The 19,645-nt window shown below is 48.6% G+C and overlaps 2 protein-coding genes across 15 annotated transcripts in view; both read right to left on the bottom strand.

Moving 5' to 3' along the window:
* The window catches only part of DDC (dopa decarboxylase), a 92,854-nt gene extending 91,194 nt beyond the window's left edge, over nucleotides 1-1,660 (bottom strand). For 2 of the 4 annotated variants that reach the window (XM_043462514.1, XM_043462518.1), the window contains exon 1: nucleotides 1,525-1,660. In XM_043462514.1, coding sequence (XP_043318449.1) covers nucleotides 1,525-1,554 — 30 coding nt within the window. In that variant the 5' untranslated portion in view covers nucleotides 1,555-1,660. Of the gene's footprint in view, nucleotides 1-555; nucleotides 707-1,524 lie in introns of those variants that run through there. The other 2 variants (XM_043462517.1, XM_043462515.1) reach the window with 2 other exon arrangements.
* A 6,154-nt stretch (nucleotides 1,661-7,814) lies between these two features.
* Nucleotides 7,815-19,645, bottom strand: part of GRB10 (growth factor receptor bound protein 10) — a 217,054-nt gene continuing 205,223 nt past the window's right edge. For all 11 annotated transcript variants that reach the window (XM_043462503.1, XM_043462510.1, XM_043462502.1 and 8 more), the window contains 2 exons: nucleotides 11,365-11,458; nucleotides 7,815-10,645 (listed from right to left, as the gene is read on the bottom strand). In XM_043462503.1, coding sequence (XP_043318438.1) covers nucleotides 10,499-10,645; nucleotides 11,365-11,458 — 241 coding nt within the window. In that variant the 3' untranslated portion in view covers nucleotides 7,815-10,498. The remainder of the gene's footprint in view (nucleotides 10,646-11,364; nucleotides 11,459-19,645) is intronic.

Below are 19,645 nucleotides of genomic sequence, written 5' to 3'. Positions count from 1 at the left end.
AACTCCCACTGCACAGGTAGATTCTGAATTTACCTCTGAGGAGACTACACCACATGCCGTGAAGGGACAGCCTTGCAGAGTCACAGTTGTTAGAAATGTACAAACATCTCTAACAAGAGTCAACGTTTACTCAGCATCTCCGATATGCTGAGTATTTTCCTTACATTATGAGAGTCAGCACTCCCCAAAACCTGACAAGGTAGGTACAGTTAAAATCCACATTTTAGACAGGAAGAAGCGGGGCTTGGAGCCCCAAACCCCATGGGTGGCGTGCAGTAGAGAGCAAAGGAATCCACATGTGTCCCGTGCTCGCTGTCGGCAGCCACCCAGAGATGGTACCCTGCACCCACCTCATCACATGGGTGGGTGCAGGCACCTGTGAGCCCCAGCACCGTCAGCTCAGCACCCCCAGGCTCGCAGGCGGCACGCTGCCCCTGTGAGCTCCAGCTCCCCAAGCCAGCTGAGCTTCACTCCAAAGCCCAGCACTGGGCTGCAGACTAAAGCCACAGGGCTTGCCATCTGCAAGTTGTAATCAAGTCAGAAAGCAGGACTTACTTGCCGGGAATTCTGGGTCTGCTGGGTCTCCACTCCTGTCTGAGATTTAACAGCTTTGGGGGTTGGGAAGAATATGTGGGAGCAGCTGGGGAGTTGGGCTGAAGCCCCGCACTCTTCTCACTGCTTCAGATCCACGAGTCCTTGCCTTTTCAGTGTCATATGCTGGTTAAACATTAATTTCTAATGGTGATAAAGGTCAAGGAAATCTTTAGAAATCTCTGGGGAAACAGGGAAACGATTCTTCACTCAGAATGTGCACACATTTACTTCTGTTTCCTTTTAGTACTTTATGCTTTTAGATATTTGCCTTTAGAACTTTCCTCCATCTGACATTTATTTTAGGGTAAGCCATAGGGTACAGTTCTGATTTTTTTTTCCTCCATAGAGTAAGCTAATCCTTCCAACATGATTTTTGAAAAATATTTCTGTTTCTTGAGCTTGTTGTTTTGGTCCCGTGGAATTGTTCTTTCATTTCTGTGCCAGGGCTACGGTGTGTAAACTTTGCCTCTTTCCTTTTAAAAATATTTTTGTTATTTTTAATTTTTTAAATTGAAGTATAGTTGATTTACCATGTTGGGTTAATTTCAGGCATACATATGAATGTATCACTTTGTAATGCATTTGGGGTTTTGGAAAGCAAGAAATCCTTTATCATTTTTCTTAAAAAAGAATCCTTGCTGCTTTCATATATATTTCTTTCAAGAGGAACTTTAAAATCATTTGTTCCTACATTCAAATATCCTGCTGAGGTCCGGGTTGCAAGCACACTGGTGGAGGTAAATTGTGAGGATCTGACCTTTGGGAAGGGAGTTTTCCCTTCCATAGCCCCGTCATCCAACTCCAGGGACGTTCTTGTCTTAGTCTGGGTTCCTCCAAAGCTGCCCTAAGACAGAGACTGGAGTGCAGGTTGTTTCTTTTGTTAGTTGTTATTTTGTTAAGCAGTACCGGGCACATTTCCAAGACACTTACCCCTGTGGTGGCCGGGTGGGCAGGCCCCATGCAGCAGGACTCCGGGAGGTAGGACAGAGCGCCCGCCTGTCCAGGCTGGTGAGTCCCCGGCTCAGCCCTCACTCAGGCACACCAAGCTCTGGTGCTGAGAGACAGCCTCGGGCAGAGTCACCTGACAGAGCAGACCTGTCAGCTGTGTGCCCAAGAGTGATGAGTCATGAACAGCCTCGGGCAGAGTCACCAGACCCATCAGCTGTGTGCCCAAGAGTGATGAGTCATGGACAGCCTCTGCCAAGGCTCCTTAACTAAGTCCTGTGTCCACGGGTCAGTGCTGGAGGCTCACTGATGCTGGAGTGGAAATTCTAGGTACTGTTATTGTACCACGTGGCCTGGAACTTTTCTACAGAACACATTTTCAACTGAATGCAGCTTGGAGTTAAAGAATCCCTTCCAGTGTTGTCATGTGTAGACCTCACTGGGGAGGGGTTTCTGGGTAGATCTTCTAGGCAGATGCAGTAAAGCGGCCCCCAATCCATGATCTTAAGAAGACTTTTCCTCTCCCAGTGAGATTCATGCCTTGGTTACACTGAGCAACTCTCTACAGGGTCAAAACCACGCCATCTGGTCTGAAGACACCTGCACGTGAGTGCTAAGCTGCTTCAGTTGTGTCCAACTCTTTGTGACCCTATGGAATATAGCCTACCATGATCCTCTGTCCATGGGATGGATTCTTCAGGAAAGAATACTGGAGTGGGTTGCCATGTACTCCACCAGGGAATTTCCCGGTCCAGAGATCGAACTGGTGTCTCTTATGTCTCTTGCGTTGGCAGGTGGGTTCTTTACCACTAGTATCACCTGGGAAGCCCTGGAGACATGTGTAGGAACCTCAATATCCCTACTTGGTGGAGACCAGCAATGTCAGCCCCATATTTTCTGCTGAGTGGAAGTTTTTAAATTTAATGAAGTCCAGCTTGCTTTCTACCTCTGTGGATTGTGCCTTTGGTATTATAGCCAAAATGCCACCCCCAAATCCTCTATTCATCTAGGTTGTCTCTCATGTCATATTCTGGGAGTTTTGTAGTTTTGCATCCTACATCCAGGTCTGTGACCCATTTGGAGTTAGTTTTTGTGGAGGTGCGATGTCTGTGTCTGGGTTTATCTTTTGCGCATCGGGAGCAGTTGTTTTAGCTCCGTCTGTTGGAATCACTGCCCCTGCTCTGCCCTGTTGCCTGTGGTCTCATGTCCGAGATGAGTTGATGCTCTTCGTGCGAGTCTGTTTCCAGGCTCTCTGTTCTGTTCCATTGACCCACTTCTCTCTGCTTCCAGCAAGTCCACACGCCCTTGGTGACTGCAGTTTCAGAGGAAGTCTGAAGTTGGGTGTATCAGTCCTGCAACCTGGTTCTTCTCCAATTCAGTGTGTTTCAATTCACTGGGACTGACCTATCATTGGATCATGAAACCAGTTTGGAGATTTCATGATCAGCATTTTAAAAAAGGAAAGCAAGTAGAGCAGAACAGAATAGGAAAGAGGGGGCTTTGCACCTAACAAGGGAAAGGGTGCTTCCTGAAATTTCTGTTTCAGTTACGTATGTGTGTCTGTGTGTATGCACGTTGGCCACTAGATGACAGTGTTTCTTACCACGGGTTATGATCAAAGACGAGAGATGTCACTGAGGGTAATTCCCTCTCTAGAGAAATAAAGGAGGCTGGGGTTTGTAAAATCTGCAAGTGAGGATTCAAGAGTAACCACAAAAGCTGGAGGAGGTGGCCTTTAATGGCAAGCAGCTATTCCAGTACTTACTGTTCATTTCATTTAAAAAGTGGTGCTCATATGTTCCTTAGCTATTTGTAGTTTTCTTCTGGGGATTTGGGGCTTCTATCTCCTGCATTATTTCAAGCTCAGAAGGGAGCAGGCCTCAGCCTGGGAGGGGTCAGGCCTCAGCAGGACCTGAGGGCAGTGGGGGAGCCCCGGGTGGGGCCAGTTGGCTCGGCTGAGCGCAGACAGAGCTATACGCTGCTCAGCTACTCAAACTAATCATAATTAGGCTAATACTTTCCCTTGGGTTTCGCACATTCTTCTTTCTTTTGGCTGCACTGCCATGGCTTGCAAGATCTTACAGGATCTGAGTTCCCTGACTAGAACTCGAACCCTGGGCCCCAGGAGGGAAAGCACCACATCCTAAGCACTGGACCACTAGGGAATTCCCTATCGCATTGGCTTTTTCACCTCATTTGGTGGTGGTGGGGGGGTGCAGATGTAGTGTTAGTGGCCCAACTGCAAAGGAGGAGGGGGATTGAAGGCCAGAAGAGGCTCCTGCTGGGTGCTCAGGCAGGAGGAGAGAGGACGGTTCCGTCCTTCAGGAGGCCTTGATTTTGCCCAGTTACCTGGCCACAAACCCCCCGTGGATTCTGTACAATGTCATGCAGGCCGTTGCCAGCCTCTGTGGGTGACTCAGTGTGATGAGAGTGGCGAGGAGGCACGAGAGGACCCCTGGTCGGAGAGTCCAGAGGCCACGGGCCAGCCCTGGTTGTGCTGCGGCTGGCTGTGTACCCCTGGACAAGCCCTGAGTGGCGGTCGGGCTGGTGTGCGGGGGTGGGGAGGGGGCACCGTGGGGGCTGTATGGCCTCCACCATATGGGGCCTGTCAGCGGGCAGAGAGAGTCTGGAGGTGCCTGAGTCTTGCCAGGGACTGAGTCCCCAGTGGCCTTCCAGTTATGCTGGCCGTGTGCTCACTGGGTGTTCTCCAGGACAGCTTCAGGCATTTTTGAGTTTAATTCTAAGCCTTTCCCATCACATTCTAGCAAGATCACTATCTTAGGAGCTGAAAGCTCTGGTGGCTTGGGAGGGATGAAAACACAGTGGGTACCTGGACCCTAAAATCCCGAAGTTCATCATAAGTTGGGGACAGTCTCACCCCCCTGTGCTGGCCGAATGCTTTTATCGCCAAGTCAGAGATTTTAATTCTGTAGCTTTGAGAGGGGCCTGAGGATATGGAACACACAAGCCTGGCTCCTGGGGCAGCTTCTAGAATTCTCCTTCCTGTGGGAGCTGCACTGAAGCTTGCTGAGCTGGTACAGAGGCATGGGTCTGTCTCCTACCCAGCCTTCTGAGTCAGGACCCCTGGGAGTAAGACCAGGAATATACTTGCCCTGCATCATCTTGAAGGTGTCCATTCTGAAGAGGAAGTGTCAGAAACGCAGGTTTGGTACAGCTGTGACACCTACCCTTAAAGCATGGTTCAGCAATGCAGCAGAAAACCACCGATGTTATGAATGACCTTAGAATATACTTCAGTCCTCCCAGAACGTTCCATGAAGTCATATTTTATGTACAATAGGAGTAGTGCAATGACAAAATATTAATGTAATTTCACTTTTTGTACAAAATTTTAAAATGTTAGTTTCCTTCCTCCAATAAAAAATACACGAAGCATTGCATATTTCTGAATCTGGTTGGCTGGATGAATCCTCCACTATGCTTTAGTTCATCCACAGAAGCTCCAACACTTTGTCCAGATTGGTTTTGAATTAATGTCAAAGTGTCCAGAATGATCCCTATGTTCCGTGTAATCACCCTGGACAAAGCCATCTCTGAGAGGTCCCACGTGGCTTGTTCTTACCCCTGCAGAGACGTGGCTGTCCTTTCAGTCCTGGTACATTGAGAGTCATGTATAAACACATGCACTTTACATTTAGACATTAAAGCTACACTCAGTCTGGGGAGACGCTCACAGTAGGGGTGATTGTTTGGGAAAATACAAAAGGTAGAGTTTCTACCTCTGGCTCACTCCAGGAGATCTGGTCACTGGATAGGTTGATGTCAAATTGGGAAGCATGCGTTTTCTCAGTGGAGTCTTGTTGGTGGGGGCGCTAAGTGAACATCACTGAATTTTGTATACAATGTATGCCTATGATGTGAAACCATTCAATTACAACTGGAAACCAAACAAACTGGAGACAGTGGATGGTGTCACCCTGTTCTGGCAAATGAGAAGTTAGCATTGTCTTACCCATGGGGGTGAGGCAGAGATGCCCATGAGTGCAGGTGCCCTTAGCCTTGGACCTGGCTTCATTAATTCAGAACATCACCCACAGGTAGAATGACTCTCAAGGGAACTGCCCCCTCCTTCCAACCATCCATTCCCATGTCTATAATTTAGCCTCTCATTATGAGTCCCATAAGACCAGCTGTGTCCAACAAGACTTCCTGTGATGACAACGTCCTATCAATGCACTGTCCAGTATGGGGCTGCTGCCACACGTGGCTATCAAGGACTTGAAATGAGGATGGTGCAACCAAGGAACTGAAGTTTTCATTTTATTTTTTATTGCAGTTTAAATAATAGTCACGCATCCCTAGTGCTTTTGAATTGGACAACACACACCTGGATAAGGGCACATTCTCCATCCATTTGTGCTCAGACCCACCTTTGTCTTCATTCTTTGCACACCTTCCAGACGAATCCCCGAGCTGGGCCCAGGTTTTCCCTAGGAATCCTGTGCTATAGCCCTCATAGACATCTATGCTCATGTGTGTGCACAAGTTTGTGTAAGAAAGTAGAATTACAATAGAGTTTTTTTTTTAAGAGACTTTTTCATAATTTTTATTTCAAATGACAGAACTCCATAATTATCAAAAATGACATTGCATAATTTTCCATAGAACAACCAAGCGGGGAAAGTTGTTGCATTGCAAAATAATATGAAATCATTTGGGGACATTTGTCTGGAAGGTGTGTGAGGCTGAATGAAAAGGCAGGTGTGACCCCAGGGAGGGAGGGTAGTTGGCTGGAAGATCAATCTTAATGACTAATGTTGTCAAGGTCTTGGAATTCACATCCATGACCCTTCGTGTTTATTGATAAGAAAGCTGAGTGCTGAAGAATTGATGCTTTTGAACTGTGGTGTTGGAGAAGGCTCTTGAGAGTCCCTTGGACTGCAAGGACATCCAACCAGTCCATCCTAAAGGAGATCAGTCCTGGGTATTCATTGGAAGGACTGATGCTGAAGCTGAAACTCCAATACTTTGGCCACCTGATGTGAAGAGCCGACTCATTTGAAAAGACCCTGGTGCTGGGAAATATTGAGGGCAGGAGGAGAAGGGGACGACAGAGGATGAGATGGTTGGATGGTATCACTGACTCAATGGACATGAGTTTGGGTAAACTCTGGGAGTTGGTGATGGACAAGGAGGCCTGGTGTGCCGCAGTTCATGGGGTTGCAAAGAGTCAGACACGACTGAGCGACTGAACTGAACTGAACTGAGATAGCATTCATTTACTTTGTCCTGCTAGCATCAGACACAATCCCTGCTTTCTTTACTACACAAGCTTCCTATGAATGACTCAGTCAAGAAGAACCCACATTCTTCAAGGAACCATGAAGATGCCCAAGAGAAAAGGAGAAAAGAGTAGGAAAAAAAAATGGTAGTAAGGAGTATTCAGTAGAAATACATTGACATGGAGATTAAACTGGCAACCAAGCCTAACACCATGAAATAAAATAAAATAACAAAACAAAAATCAAAGCAATCAGTTCACCAAAGCTTAAAGCAGTGATGCAGGGATATATGACACAGAAGCCAGCATGACTCCAAAGAGAAACGGAGGGAAAAGGAAACATGCTTGTAGGGGTGCAGGTCGGCGGTGGCCCAGGGACTAAGCAGCCCGCCCAGAGACTGTGCGTGACCTGGGGCACAGACGGGATGTGCACGCCAAACGGAATCAGCTAGTTTGAGAAAAGGTAAATCTGAGGAAAGGCAGGTGAGAGAGGCCCAACACACATATTATTGCTGTCATTAAAAACAAGACCTGCAGTGATGGAACAAAACCAGATTTAGACGTGATTCAAGAAAACTTTCAGAGATCAAACCAGACTTGGATCTACTCACAGACTGAAAGTACGCATGGCGCCCCCGGGATGGGGGAGGGGAATGACACCCATCCCTCCGCAGCAAAGCCTGCCCGACCTGCAAAAGGGTCTGCGGTGCCCCCGCAGGCGGCCCGTGCCCCCTGGAGCGCCCTCTGCAGGCCTGGCTGAGATATGCGGCCATGGAGTCCCTGCCCGGCCTGGAGCCTCCGCGGGTCTGTTCTTGCGGAGGAAGCGGGGGAGGAGAGGCCCGCGGAGCTGCTCTGTGGTCAGCACGCGGCCCACCCAGCAGGGTCATCTGTCTGCACGTCACACCCGCTCGTCTGTAACTACTGTTTAGCCAGGTAAGAAGCACATCACTAAAATATCCCACATCATCTTCCTAGGTGTTTAGTGCTAGATCAGCCGGACGTTTTAAAATATAAACACACACCACAGGCAAAATGAAGAACACTGTATTAATGTTTATTTCTAATGACAAACAGAACATCAGTCCCTTATTGTACAAAAATACCTGAATGTTTACAATTAGGTTCGTGAGCCGAGGAGCTATGTACAGAAAGGAGCAAAGCACATGGGACAAAGGTTTTGTCTCTTCGGTTAATCCGTTCTGCTTTCCCTGAAAACGTCTACACGTCGGGCGATGCCATGCTCACCACGCTTGCATCACAGCCCCCGCGAGCCAGCCCCACCCCTGCAGAGGTGCGTCGATTGGTCAAACCCTCAGGTATTCAGTGCAGAAAAGAGAAGACAAAACATCTAGACTGAGGCACATATTTCTCCAAGGTTTAGCAAACAGAAAAACATTCTGAAACTCTAACACATAAGGTCACAAAGCTCTCCTACTTAGCATTATCCCCAAAGCATTTGGCGTTTTCTTTCTCAATTCAGTCCAGGTTGCTACATGGAGTTTCTGTTCACAACAGAAAATCACAGGAAGAGATAAAAAGTCAACAGGCTCCGAAATGACCCTGAGCTGTTCCGTTTACATTCATGTCATTTAAATACAAAAATAAAAGTCGAATGTCCTTCAGCCCCTGGCTTGCCCAGCTGGACGCCCACCTCCTGCAAGGGGCTGCCCAATGGCAGGTGGATCCCGAGTGGCCTGGTACAAGGGGCCCTGGGAGGGTCACACTTTGTGACAGTTCACTGTGGCCAGGAGGTACACACAGAACCGTGCGTCAGAGTCAAGCTTTAGTTCTCTTTTTAAATACAAGGTGTATTTATAAATACGCAATACTGCAGATACTAGCTGTCTACTGAGTGAGTCTCATCTCACTAGTGGAGACTGGTCTATGTAAACAGAAAAAAGAAACTGGAGAGGTGGCTTTTTATTTATTTATTTTTTTGCTGGATTTTTTGTTTTTGAAAGGCTTTACCTCCAACTGGTAAAGAGAAAAATGTCTACTAGTATAACTGAAGCATCAGTCCCTCCAGGGGAAGCAGGCTGCCAGGTATGAGTTGAAAATTACCTAATTGTCAACTGTTGGAAAGATTAACAGGCTAGAAAACAACCAAAAACCCCCCCAAAAAACAAAACAAAACAAAACAAAACAAAAAAAGCCATTGAACGTTCATGGTTAAAAACATATTTTACTAAAAATTCTTCATTTGTCTAAGTAGACACTTCATGGAAAATAAGTAGAGTGTGTCTTGTCAACTAAAATACAGTGTCTATACCACGAACTGAGGTACAGCGGGTACGCGTCACTGTGTCCTAGGCCGCACGTCTCCCTTGGGAAGTGCTGCAGTGGGCAGTCCAGGGATCTGGCAGCCAGCATGGTCCAGAGGGGCCAGGGAAGCATGGCTGCTATGATCTGGGGACGAAGTCATCTTTCAGCAAGCGGCATGCATGCTGTCAGGGGAGCCCTTTCTGCTCTGCAGGGATCAAAGGCAGAGGAACGGCCGCCTGCACGCCGGAAGACTCGGCCACTGGGCAGGGCGGAGGGTGGGGACATCTCAGGCCACCGTCTGACTCAGTTCCTGGAGCAGCACACAGCGCAGCGTTGCTAACCTGTCCAAGGCCAGCCCCGCCGTGGGGGCCGCTGGACCTGGGCCCGTGGAGGAACCACCTGCGGCCTTGCAGCGGATGGCCCCTGGGCTGCCAGCAGGATGGAGGCCACCAAGAGAGACCGTCCCCTGTGGGGCTGCCCTCTGTCACCATGGAAACCCGGCCACGCAGGTGCCACCTCCTTTCAGATCCTCAGAGCCCCCAGGGCAGGAAGAGCAGCCCTGGAAGGCTGGCACCACTGCAGAGGGGTAAGGCAGCGATGGTTCTAGAGCAGGCTGGAAGGTGGGGCAGACGGGCGACGGGCACTCGCTGTAATTAGGAAGGCTGGCCTGTGGCCAACGAGGGGCCGCCACTCAGCCCCTCCGTGTTGAGGGACAGCGAGTTTTCCAAAGAAACACGTGTCCAGCAGCGGGGGAGCAAGACGACACGTGGACGGAAGGTGGGCAGCACGAGTCGGGGATGGTCAGAGCGGGGGTGGCAGCCTGGGTCGCCTCTGGCCACGCAGCACACCATGGGCCTACCTCAAGAACACCTTTTATCTCAAAACGCTTTCAAGTATACGGGGGGGCTGGGTGCCTGCTGTCTGGGAGTGACGTGCAGAGCCTACGCACCACCCTCTGCAAACACGGTCAGCCTCTGGGGGCTGCCCCCTTTCAAGTGTCTCCACATCTCGTACACACGGAAAAGCCACGGCCCCTCCTGCCATAAGCTGAATACAACATTGAAACAAGGAGTGCAAAAAAGGGAGCAATACAAAAAGTAAACATATCGGTTTTAATTGTCAAGATTATTCCAGGGCAAGCGCTCACTTCCAATCACTTCTCTCTGGCTAGCGCTCCTCCATGGCCCAGCCAAGACCATCATTCCAGTTTACTCTCGAATAATCTGCTCTCTCCTGCCCTCCCCGATGAGGCCAGGGAGAGAGGGGCAGCCCTGCTGCATCTGCAGCAGCAAACCACCGTCAAGTCCAACAGATGAGTCGATTGTGGTCAGCCGGCGCCAAATGCACCGTCTTGCTCCGAGCCCTAGGGTGCAGACAGACGTGTGCTGAAGGATGCACAGGCCTCTTCAGTCCAGTGTCAGCGCCCACCGGCCTGCAGCCAGGCTAGATCTGAGGTCATAAGGCCACTCGGATGCAGTGGTGCTTCAGTCTGCAAGGCAGGACCCCTTTGTTCAGCTGGTAAAAGTCAACAAGCTGGATCAGGTCAGAGAATTTGGTGTTCCCGTCGTCAAGGCTGAAGAATGTCTGCCCGTCATCCTCGCACTGGAGAGACACAATAAGACCGGCTAAGTAAGAGACCACAGCTCAGGGGATGAAACAGGCCCCACGGTCAGGATTAGTGTTTTCCACCCCTGCGGAGGTTCTAGGGCGACACATGGAATCAGTGAGGTGAGCTCGAAAATAACAGGGCAGGAGGTTGCAGAGTGAGTTTTTTGTGTGGAGGCAGGTTGGGAGAGGTACTGCCAAGTACCTAAGGCTTCAGGGCACAGCTGCTCCCCTACATCTGAGGAGGGTCCCAGGCTCCTCCCAGTTCACCTTGCTCATAAGGGCAATGTTGGTTAGTCAACCTGTGAGTGTCCATGCACTCAGCATACCCCATGGAGGAGGGGGAGGTTGACCAGTTAACCTGAGTATCCATGCATATAGCATTCACCACAGAGGAGGCTGATCAGTTATCCTGAGTGTCCATGTGAGCACTCAGCACACCCCATGGAGGACGGTGAGGTTGACCAGTCATCCTGTGAGTGTCCATGTGAGTATTCAGCACACCCCACGGAGGAGGGTGAGGTTGACCAGCTGACCTGAGTATCCATGCAAATGGCATGCCCTATGCATAGAGGAAGCTCCTATAAAGATCTCACTAGTAGGCTTGAAACTGTCCGACATTTACTGTTCTCTAGTGTGGTTAGTTCAAAAATTGCATGAGGGACAAAACCAGAACACAAAAGAGTAAGAATGAGTGTGAAAAGGTCAATACTTACAGGTAAGATCTGGAAATTTTTAATTTTCTGATGATGACACAGTGTGAGGACAAATGCCTTTGGATTACTCTGGCTGTCACGGAGGAGAAAGAGCCTGGGAAGGAAAAGAATTAATTGACTGTTAATTCCAGACTGAATATGCATGTTATCTGCATATGTCAACATAGACAGGCTTCAGGAGGCGAAGTTTCAGGAAGCTTTGGGAGCTGAGTGAGCTGTAGGGTGAGACCACCCTCCACACCTAGACTCTGCTCTGGCTGTCACTCCCCATCAAAAGGAACCAGGGGACACAGCTCCTTGGGGACACGGCTGCCTCTAGGGCTGAGGCAGGAAAGGTACAGGGTGAAGCTGGTACACTTTGTGTCAGAAAGTAAGGAGGTACTCAAAGAAAGCTAACTTAGGAGGCAGTGTGGCCACACCCAGGCATCTAAGTGAATAACACTGGTGATTGATTATGACCTATAGCATAGAACAAGAATCCTGAGTCCACACTGGTGTGATAAATAAATGAACAAATAACAGAGGAGGAAAAAAAAAGCTCTTACTAAGAGCAGAAGGCCAGCTACACAAGCAAAGAAGATGGATTAGAAAACCACCATCTGGCAATCACCAGATATCACCATTGATTAAGCAGATTATTCACAGGATGCTGAAACCAGCATCAAAGTTTGATGAGAATAACAGTATCTCCATAGTCTCAAAGATTTACCCACTAATGTTTACGACAAAGGGACCAACAGTAACCTTCCGACAGAGAAACCTGGTGGATATCATCTTCAGGTATTCAAGTGACCACCAACAGGAATGAGACAACCCGCCCCAGCACCTCCCAACAGGATGCACTGAAGATGACTCGGCATCGCCTCCTGGGAGTGAGCAGATGAGCCCGCACCTGGTACTTCTGCCCTTACGACTCCTTCAAGTGTCGAGACACAAAGGAAGACAAGGCCTGTGCTGCCCAGGGTGGTGCTGGGGCCTGGAAGTTCCTTTCCTTAGCAACAAAGGATACAAGTCAGACCCCTGGTAAAATCTGGGAAAGTGGCATGGCCGGGGACAGAATCGCATTCGTGTTAATTTCCTAATTTTTATAACGAGCCTGTGGTTGCCTAAAAGAAGTCCATGTTTTTAGAAATTTTATATTGAAATAATTACAACTCACTCCTAAACGGTTGTGATAAAAGAATGCAAGAGAGAACATGACAAAAGGTGCTGCAACAGTCATGACTCAGGGCACCTGGGTAACATGTGTACAGGAGTCTGTTACATGATTCATGCGACTCTTCTACAGTTTGAAGTCACATCAGAAAGTCTGCAAATAACAATGATGGCCAGGATGTGGAGAGAAGGGAGCAATGTTGGTGGGAATGTAAATTGGTGCAGCCACTACAGAGAAGAGTATGGAGTCTCCTTAAAAACTAAAACTACCACATGAACCTGTAATTCTACTACTGGATATACATAAATGGAAAAAATGAAAACACTAATGTGAAAAGATACATGAACCTCAGTGTTCACAGCAGCACTATTTATAATAGCCAAGACACGGAAGCAGCGCAAATGCCCGTCAACAGATGACTGGATTAAGCAGCTGTGGTACATACACACAACGGAATGTTACTCAGCCATAATAAAGAGTGAAGTCCTGCCACCTGCAGCAACATGGATGGACCTAGGGAACATTATACTCAGTGAAATAAACCAGACAAGCCCTGGATGATACCACTTATATGTGGGACCTAAAAAATAATACAAATGGATATATAAGCAAAACAGAAACAGACTCTCAGGTGCAGAGAACAACCTGTGGTTACCAAAGGGGAGAGGGAAGCGGGGAGGGACAAGTCAGGGGCATAGGATTAACAGATCCAAACCACTGTGTATAAAATAGACAAGCGAGAAGCATGTACTGTGCAGCGTAAAGATGATACCCACTATCTTGTAATAACCAGTAATGGAGAAAAATCTGCAAAAATGCTGAATCACTACGCTATACACTGGAAACTAACACAGTGCTGTAAATCAGTGATACTTCAACTAAAAATTAGAATAGCAGGAAGAAGTGTAAATCATCGCTTTTACGTGAACAAATCTGGAATCAGATGTTAAGACAGAGTTCTTCTTTAGAAAGGAAAAGGCCCTAATTCCAGGGACAAAGACGAAATGGCCTCAGAGGAAACATGTTTTAAAGTCATTAGACACCAAACTGTGACAATCAGATAAACCATCAGTGTCTAGATTGTAAATTCAGATGGAAGGCAATTCAATAAGCCTGGGAAATCCTGTTATAAAGGTGAAAATGTTTTATTTCACCATAAGACATCTCAGAGCCTTTAGAATGTAGATATTCAGCATGACTCCCGTAGGGCCCCCGCAGGAGGTTTCCTATCTTACCCGACTCTTCACAGCATCTTTGATTATATACCAGCCCCTCTTTGATGGCATTCTGTAGGATGCACGTTCTGCAGGATACATTTTGGAGATGCCAAGCAGGATGGAACTGCAGCATGGGGCTGGGAGGGCAGGAGAGGAGTGGTTATGAAGCAGATGTGTGTGTGACGTGTTCGGTGCTGCCGGAGCCAGGGGGACAGGAGGGCCAGTTCCTCTCCCAGGAAGGGCTGTGTGCCTGTCCTTCCTGGGCTGTGCTCTCTTCTCCACGTGCTTCCCTAGCAGAAGCCCAGGGACTCGCTCTTCCTGGAGGAGAAGCTAGGGCTGGGCAGTCTCAGCTGAGCTCTCAATGAGCCCCCAGCTGTTTCCTTCCGAGCACCAAGGAGCAAGGCAGGTACGGATGCTGTCTGTCTGCGGCCCAGTTCGGGGTGTGATCAGGAGATCCTGAGGCTGCCCCAACGGCCTGTGCCTAATAGTGGTCTACCTGAAATGACCTCCGACAGGGAGGCACGGGGGTAGGGCCCAGGAGTCAGCGAGATTCCTGGATCTCACACTTGGGAGCGTCGGACCGCGATCTGCCACCTTCCCCGGCTTCTCCTGCAGGACCGTGCATGTGCTGGGAGCTGTGGTGTAGACGCTGTACGCACGGGAGGCAGTGCTGACTGCCATCAGCAAACTGCAGGCGCGGGGATTTCTGCTGGGGCTGGAGCACTGCTGAGACGGGCTAGGGGCCGCCGCGCCCAGAGACGTCTCTGCTTGGGACTCAGGATGGAACATGGAGCGAAGGCGCTGGTGCCCAGGGCGTCCTTGCTGCCGTCAGGACTCAAATCAGGGGGCTCACGCATCTATTCAGGGCTGAGCAAAGGGCTGCTCATGTCCGGGGCTGACGGAGATCAGAGGGACAGCACAACTCAGGCACGCAGCCCAGGCACGCGCATACCGCCTCGCTCAGGACTCAGGGCGACCCTGTCACTGTCCTCATTTTACAGCGAGGCGAGGGGGCCCAGAGACATGAGGCAAATTCCCCGAGGCCACACCGCCAGCAGCAGTCACAGGGGAGCCTGGGCACAGCTGGAGCAAATGTGCAGGGGTTCCTTCGTGGCTGGCAAGGATGCTACACTCCGCTGAGGGTGCCGTGGCAGCCCTGAGGGCACCCCACTCTGCCTGTGGGGAGAGCCGTAGAGAACACAAGTCTTGGCAAGGTCACAGCCTTCTGCCCAGCGGAGGGGCCTGGAGCAGAGACGGAGGGACCAGCTCAAGAAAGGCACAGAGGCCGGGGCTGTAGATGGCAAGGGGGCAGTGGTGCGGACCCCAGTGTGGACACGGCGGGGGCAGGCGGGGGTAGGACACAGCCTTGCATGCTGCAAGTCCCGGCATGAGCCCCGGGCTGAGCCACAGCGGGGCCTGCAGAGCAGGACCGGCCCCTGGGAAAGCTCCTTCCATCTTGGGCTCTGGCACGGGCTGCGGGCGGCAAGAGGGGCAGGAAGGAGGCAGCCAGGCAGCGCTGGGCTCTGCAGGGCTGGGGGTGTGAGTGCAGAAGCACACGCACATGTGTGTGCAGGCTCAGGCTTCCGTGCGTACACAGGTCACCCGTGGGGGCGGGCGTGGGGCGGCGCCTGCATCCAGGTGGCTTCAGAGGCCCCTCTGGGTTGACTGCAGGCTCCGCTGTCTCTTTGCACCCTCTACGTCCTCCGTGATTGAGGCTGAAGGTCTCGGCAGCAGTGTTTTATAACACCTGTCATCCTGGCCTGCCTTTCAGGGTGGTTTGTTGTCAGACTCTAAATTGGCTTCCTCCGTTACCTCTGCAGGGATTCATAACGATTTGGCATTGATTATTTAATTTACCTCGCTTTCCAAGCACATTTCCTCCCTAAACACGGGAGTGAGTGGACGATGTATACCACTGTGATGACACCTGAATGGGTCCCCAAATCCTGCCTTTGGTTTTTGCTAGAGCGCCAGCAGCCGGAGGCTGGGATTGAAGGATCTAACACAACCTTAGAGGCAACTCAGACCCAGGGAAGGATAGAGAGGAACACAGCAACTGGGGGTGGGAGGACAGTTGAAAGGTGTCCCCACTCCTCACCAAGGCTGGACAGAGGGAACCTTGCCAACTGGGGCTCGGCTCCAGAAAAAGTTGAATTGCAAGACAAACGGGGTTTAAAAAAAAATGAGCCGACACAGTGCTGTGGGCCCAGCATGCTGGCCCTCCCCACCCCGGGGCTTCTCCACCCCAAGACCGCTCCTTTTAATGCAAAGTGGGCTGGTCTGTCAGCCTCTCAGGGATGCGGGTGCCACCATCACTGCCCTGGGCCCCAGCAAGGATGCACGGTACCCAGTGATGCCTCCCGTGGAGCCGGCACTTCTCTGGCAGTGCTGAGAGCAGCTCTTTCCTGTCTGCCCATTTCTGTCTCCCTCTAACCTTAAAAGAACCTAATTATAGGGATGAATCACTAGGCAATGGAAATTAACTCCTGACCTATCCTCTCCTGAACGAGTTATGCCTTGTCTGACCTGCTGATTCTTTTCCTAAATACAATAAAAAGAAGTACAAATAAAAAGGAGAATTAAGCAGTTAAAGAATGGCTACCTCTCTACCCAAAACGGCCTCCCTAAGCAATCATGCAGGCAGTCCATGTGGGCAAGATAACATTTCGAGTCATCCAGTCTGCACTCATCGGAGAATGGTACGAATCTAACCTCCTGCCTTCATGATGCACTGAGACCCTCACCCCACCCACCCCCCACCCCTGCCCCGTTGCCCTGTTTCCCTTTAAAATCTGTCATTGCTGAGCAGAATCTTCAGAGCTGGTCTCAGGACATGAGTTCACCTTCTCCCCAGGTTGCTGGCTTTTCTGATTAAGGAACCTTTCCTTTCTACTCACACTTGTCCCTTGAATTACTGGTTTATGAGTGACGAGTGGCCGAACCTGGCTTCGGTTACAGTAAGATGTCACTCGGCAAGGAAAACCACTTGACTTCTGAAAATGAACCCCACATATGATACGGTAAATGGGGCCCCATGAGAACATTTGAGGGCTTAGTTTGGTTGGGGTTTAGGGCTGCAACAGGTAAGCATCCTATCCTTGAAGCCCGTGGAAAACACACAAACCTACATGCAAGAACCATCACTAAGAGAGGAGGGCAGGCTTTTTTCTCTTAGGCAGAAAGTTCAGAGGAGAAGCATCTACTCTATAGTCAGCATGGGCCACTTTTAAGGCTGTAAAAGGACTGTTCTATGATCAAGTGACATTTCAGAAAAGCTGTCTGGAACAACTGTACACCCACATGGGAAAAAAATCAGATCCATCTTTACACCGAGAACTAGGATAAATAAATTCCGAATGTACTTGGGATCTAAACACGCAAACAAAAATGAATAAACAGAAATGGAAGAAATAATCATGAAAAAAAAGGAAGGGAGTGTAATCAATAATACAAGTTCTAGAGTAGAACATGAACAAACTCCTTTATGATTGAGGAGTGGAGAAAACTTGTATGACTAGGGCTCAAAAATCTAGAAAGATACAGGCTGAAGGACAGAAAAGATAAATGTGACCATATTTAGAAAAACTGTACAACCAAACCAAAATCAAAACAAACCCCCCCTCAGCTAAGTAAAAAACACAAAGAACAACCTGGAAAAAAATGTTTGTAAAAAATGGATAGAGAAAAATCAGGCAAAAGATACATCAACAGTTCAGGATCACAGAAAGGATTAGAAGTGAAACTGGTCCTTACACATACAGCAAGAGACTCAGCCTCCTGGACAAGGGACCCACAGGTGGCTCTCAGGCAACCCCGGGGAGGAGAACCGGGCGTATTTTACAACATTCACTGCTCAACACTCCCCGTCTACGAACTCACGAGCAGAAACAGAAGATGGGGCACACTGCGCCACAACAGAGGCCTGGAAAAAATGAAGCTGGAACAATGTGTGAAAGCGAATACAGCAGGGGACCAGGAGGCGGCCCTCCTTCCCAGCCTCCTCAGGACGCAGCTCAGCTCAGGCTTGCTCCTCCATGGACAGCACACACCCTGGTTAAGGAGAGGCAGATTACAAACACAAATGTGTTTTGCTTATATCTGAAAAAGGAAACAACGGAAGTATAAAGAAACGCTGATGAAAATGTTCACCAAAGGTGGAGTTGGGGAGGAGAGTCAAGTCACCAGGCAAAGTGCCTTTTTTTAGATTTTTGACTTTGGAATCAAGGCAATGTTTCAAATAGTTTTAAAAGCAGCATTAAATGGAGGAGAAAAGAAATCAGATCCTTTTAACTAATAATCAAAAATGAGGAAGGAACCTGAGACATGGCAGTTTGGTGGTGGAACCACAGAGAAGAATTACCTTAAGGCTAGTATTTTAACGTGGTCCTGCCTGGAATGTTCCTTAAGGATAAAAGGGCTATAAAGAAGTGTGAATTTAGTATTCTTACTGAAGTAATATTATGAATATTTTTATGGTGTGATATGGGATACAGCTCACAAATACAGAGTGAGGTAAAGCAAGTAGCTAATGACATTAGGTTTTTCAGAAGAAGAAAAGAGAGATACAATAAAGTCTAAGATGTACAAATCCTGTAGCTTTCCATTTGAACTGGGATATCAATGTGGACCTGTAATCTATTTTTCAGTTTAAAAAGCCTATGTCCTAGCTTTTTAAACTGAAAAAGAGAATTCCAGAAAAACATTTACTTCTGCTTCATTGACTTATGCTAAAACTTTTGAAGTGTGGATCACAACTAACTGTGGAAAATTCTTCAAGAGATTGGACTACCAGACCACCTCACCTACCTCCTGAGAAACCTGTATGCAGGTCAAGAAGCAACAGTTAGAACCAGACATGGAACAATGGACTGGTTCCAAATTGGGAAAGGAGGATATCAAGGCTTCATACTGTCACCCTGCTTTTTTAACTTATATGCAGAGTACATCATGTGAAATACCAGGCTGGAGGAAGCACAAGCTGGAATCAAGATTGCTGGGAGAAATATCAATAACCTCAGATATGCAGGTGACACCACCCTTGTGGCAGAAAGTGAAGAGGACCTAAAGAGCCTCTTGATGAAAGTGAAAGAGGAGAGTGAAAAAGTTGGGTAAAAGCTCAACATTCAGAAAACTAAGATCATGGCATCCAGTCCCATCACTTCATGGCAAACAGATGGGGAAACAATGGAAACAGTGGCTGACTTTATTTTTTGGGGCTCCAAAATCAGTGCAGATGGTGACTGCAGCCATGAAATTAAAAGATACTTGCTCCTTGGAAGAAAAGCTATGACCAACTTCGACAGCATACTAAAAAGCAGAGATATTACTTTGCTGATAAAGGTCTGAATTGTCAAAGCTATGTTTTTCCAGTAGTCATGTATGGATGTGAGAGTTGGACCATAAAGAAGGCTGAGCACTGAAGAATTGATGCTTTTGAACCATGCTGTTGGAGAAGACTCTTGAGAGTCCCTTGGACTGCAAGGAGATCAAATCAGTCAATCCTAAAGGAAATCGATTCTGAACATTCATTGGAAGGACTGATGCTGAAGCTTCAAAACTTTGGCCACCTGATGCGAAGAGCTGACTCCTTAGAAAAGATCCTGATGCTGAGAAAGATTGAAGGCAGGAGAAGGGGACAACAGAGCGTGAGACGGTTGGATGGCATCACCAATTCAATGGACATGAGTTTGAGAAAGCTCCAAGAGATAGTGAAGGACAGGAAGGCCTGGTGTGCTGTGGTCCATGGGGTTGCAAAGAGTCGGACATAACTGAGATGACTGAACTAGAAAATCAGTGTGAACCTGTAATCTTTTTCAGTTTAAAAAGCGTATGTACTAGCTTTGTCCATGGAAATGACCTAGGATTTGGTTTCTAGACACCATTTTCCATTCCAAAAAGTTAGGGCATC

This window comes from Cervus canadensis, chromosome 3 (assembly GCF_019320065.1).
Source record: "Cervus canadensis isolate Bull #8, Minnesota chromosome 3, ASM1932006v1, whole genome shotgun sequence".
NCBI classification, from domain to species: domain Eukaryota; kingdom Metazoa; phylum Chordata; class Mammalia; order Artiodactyla; family Cervidae; genus Cervus; species Cervus canadensis.
The sequence above is the reverse complement of the archived record's forward strand: the minus strand, read 5'-3'. Positions and strand labels throughout refer to the sequence as shown.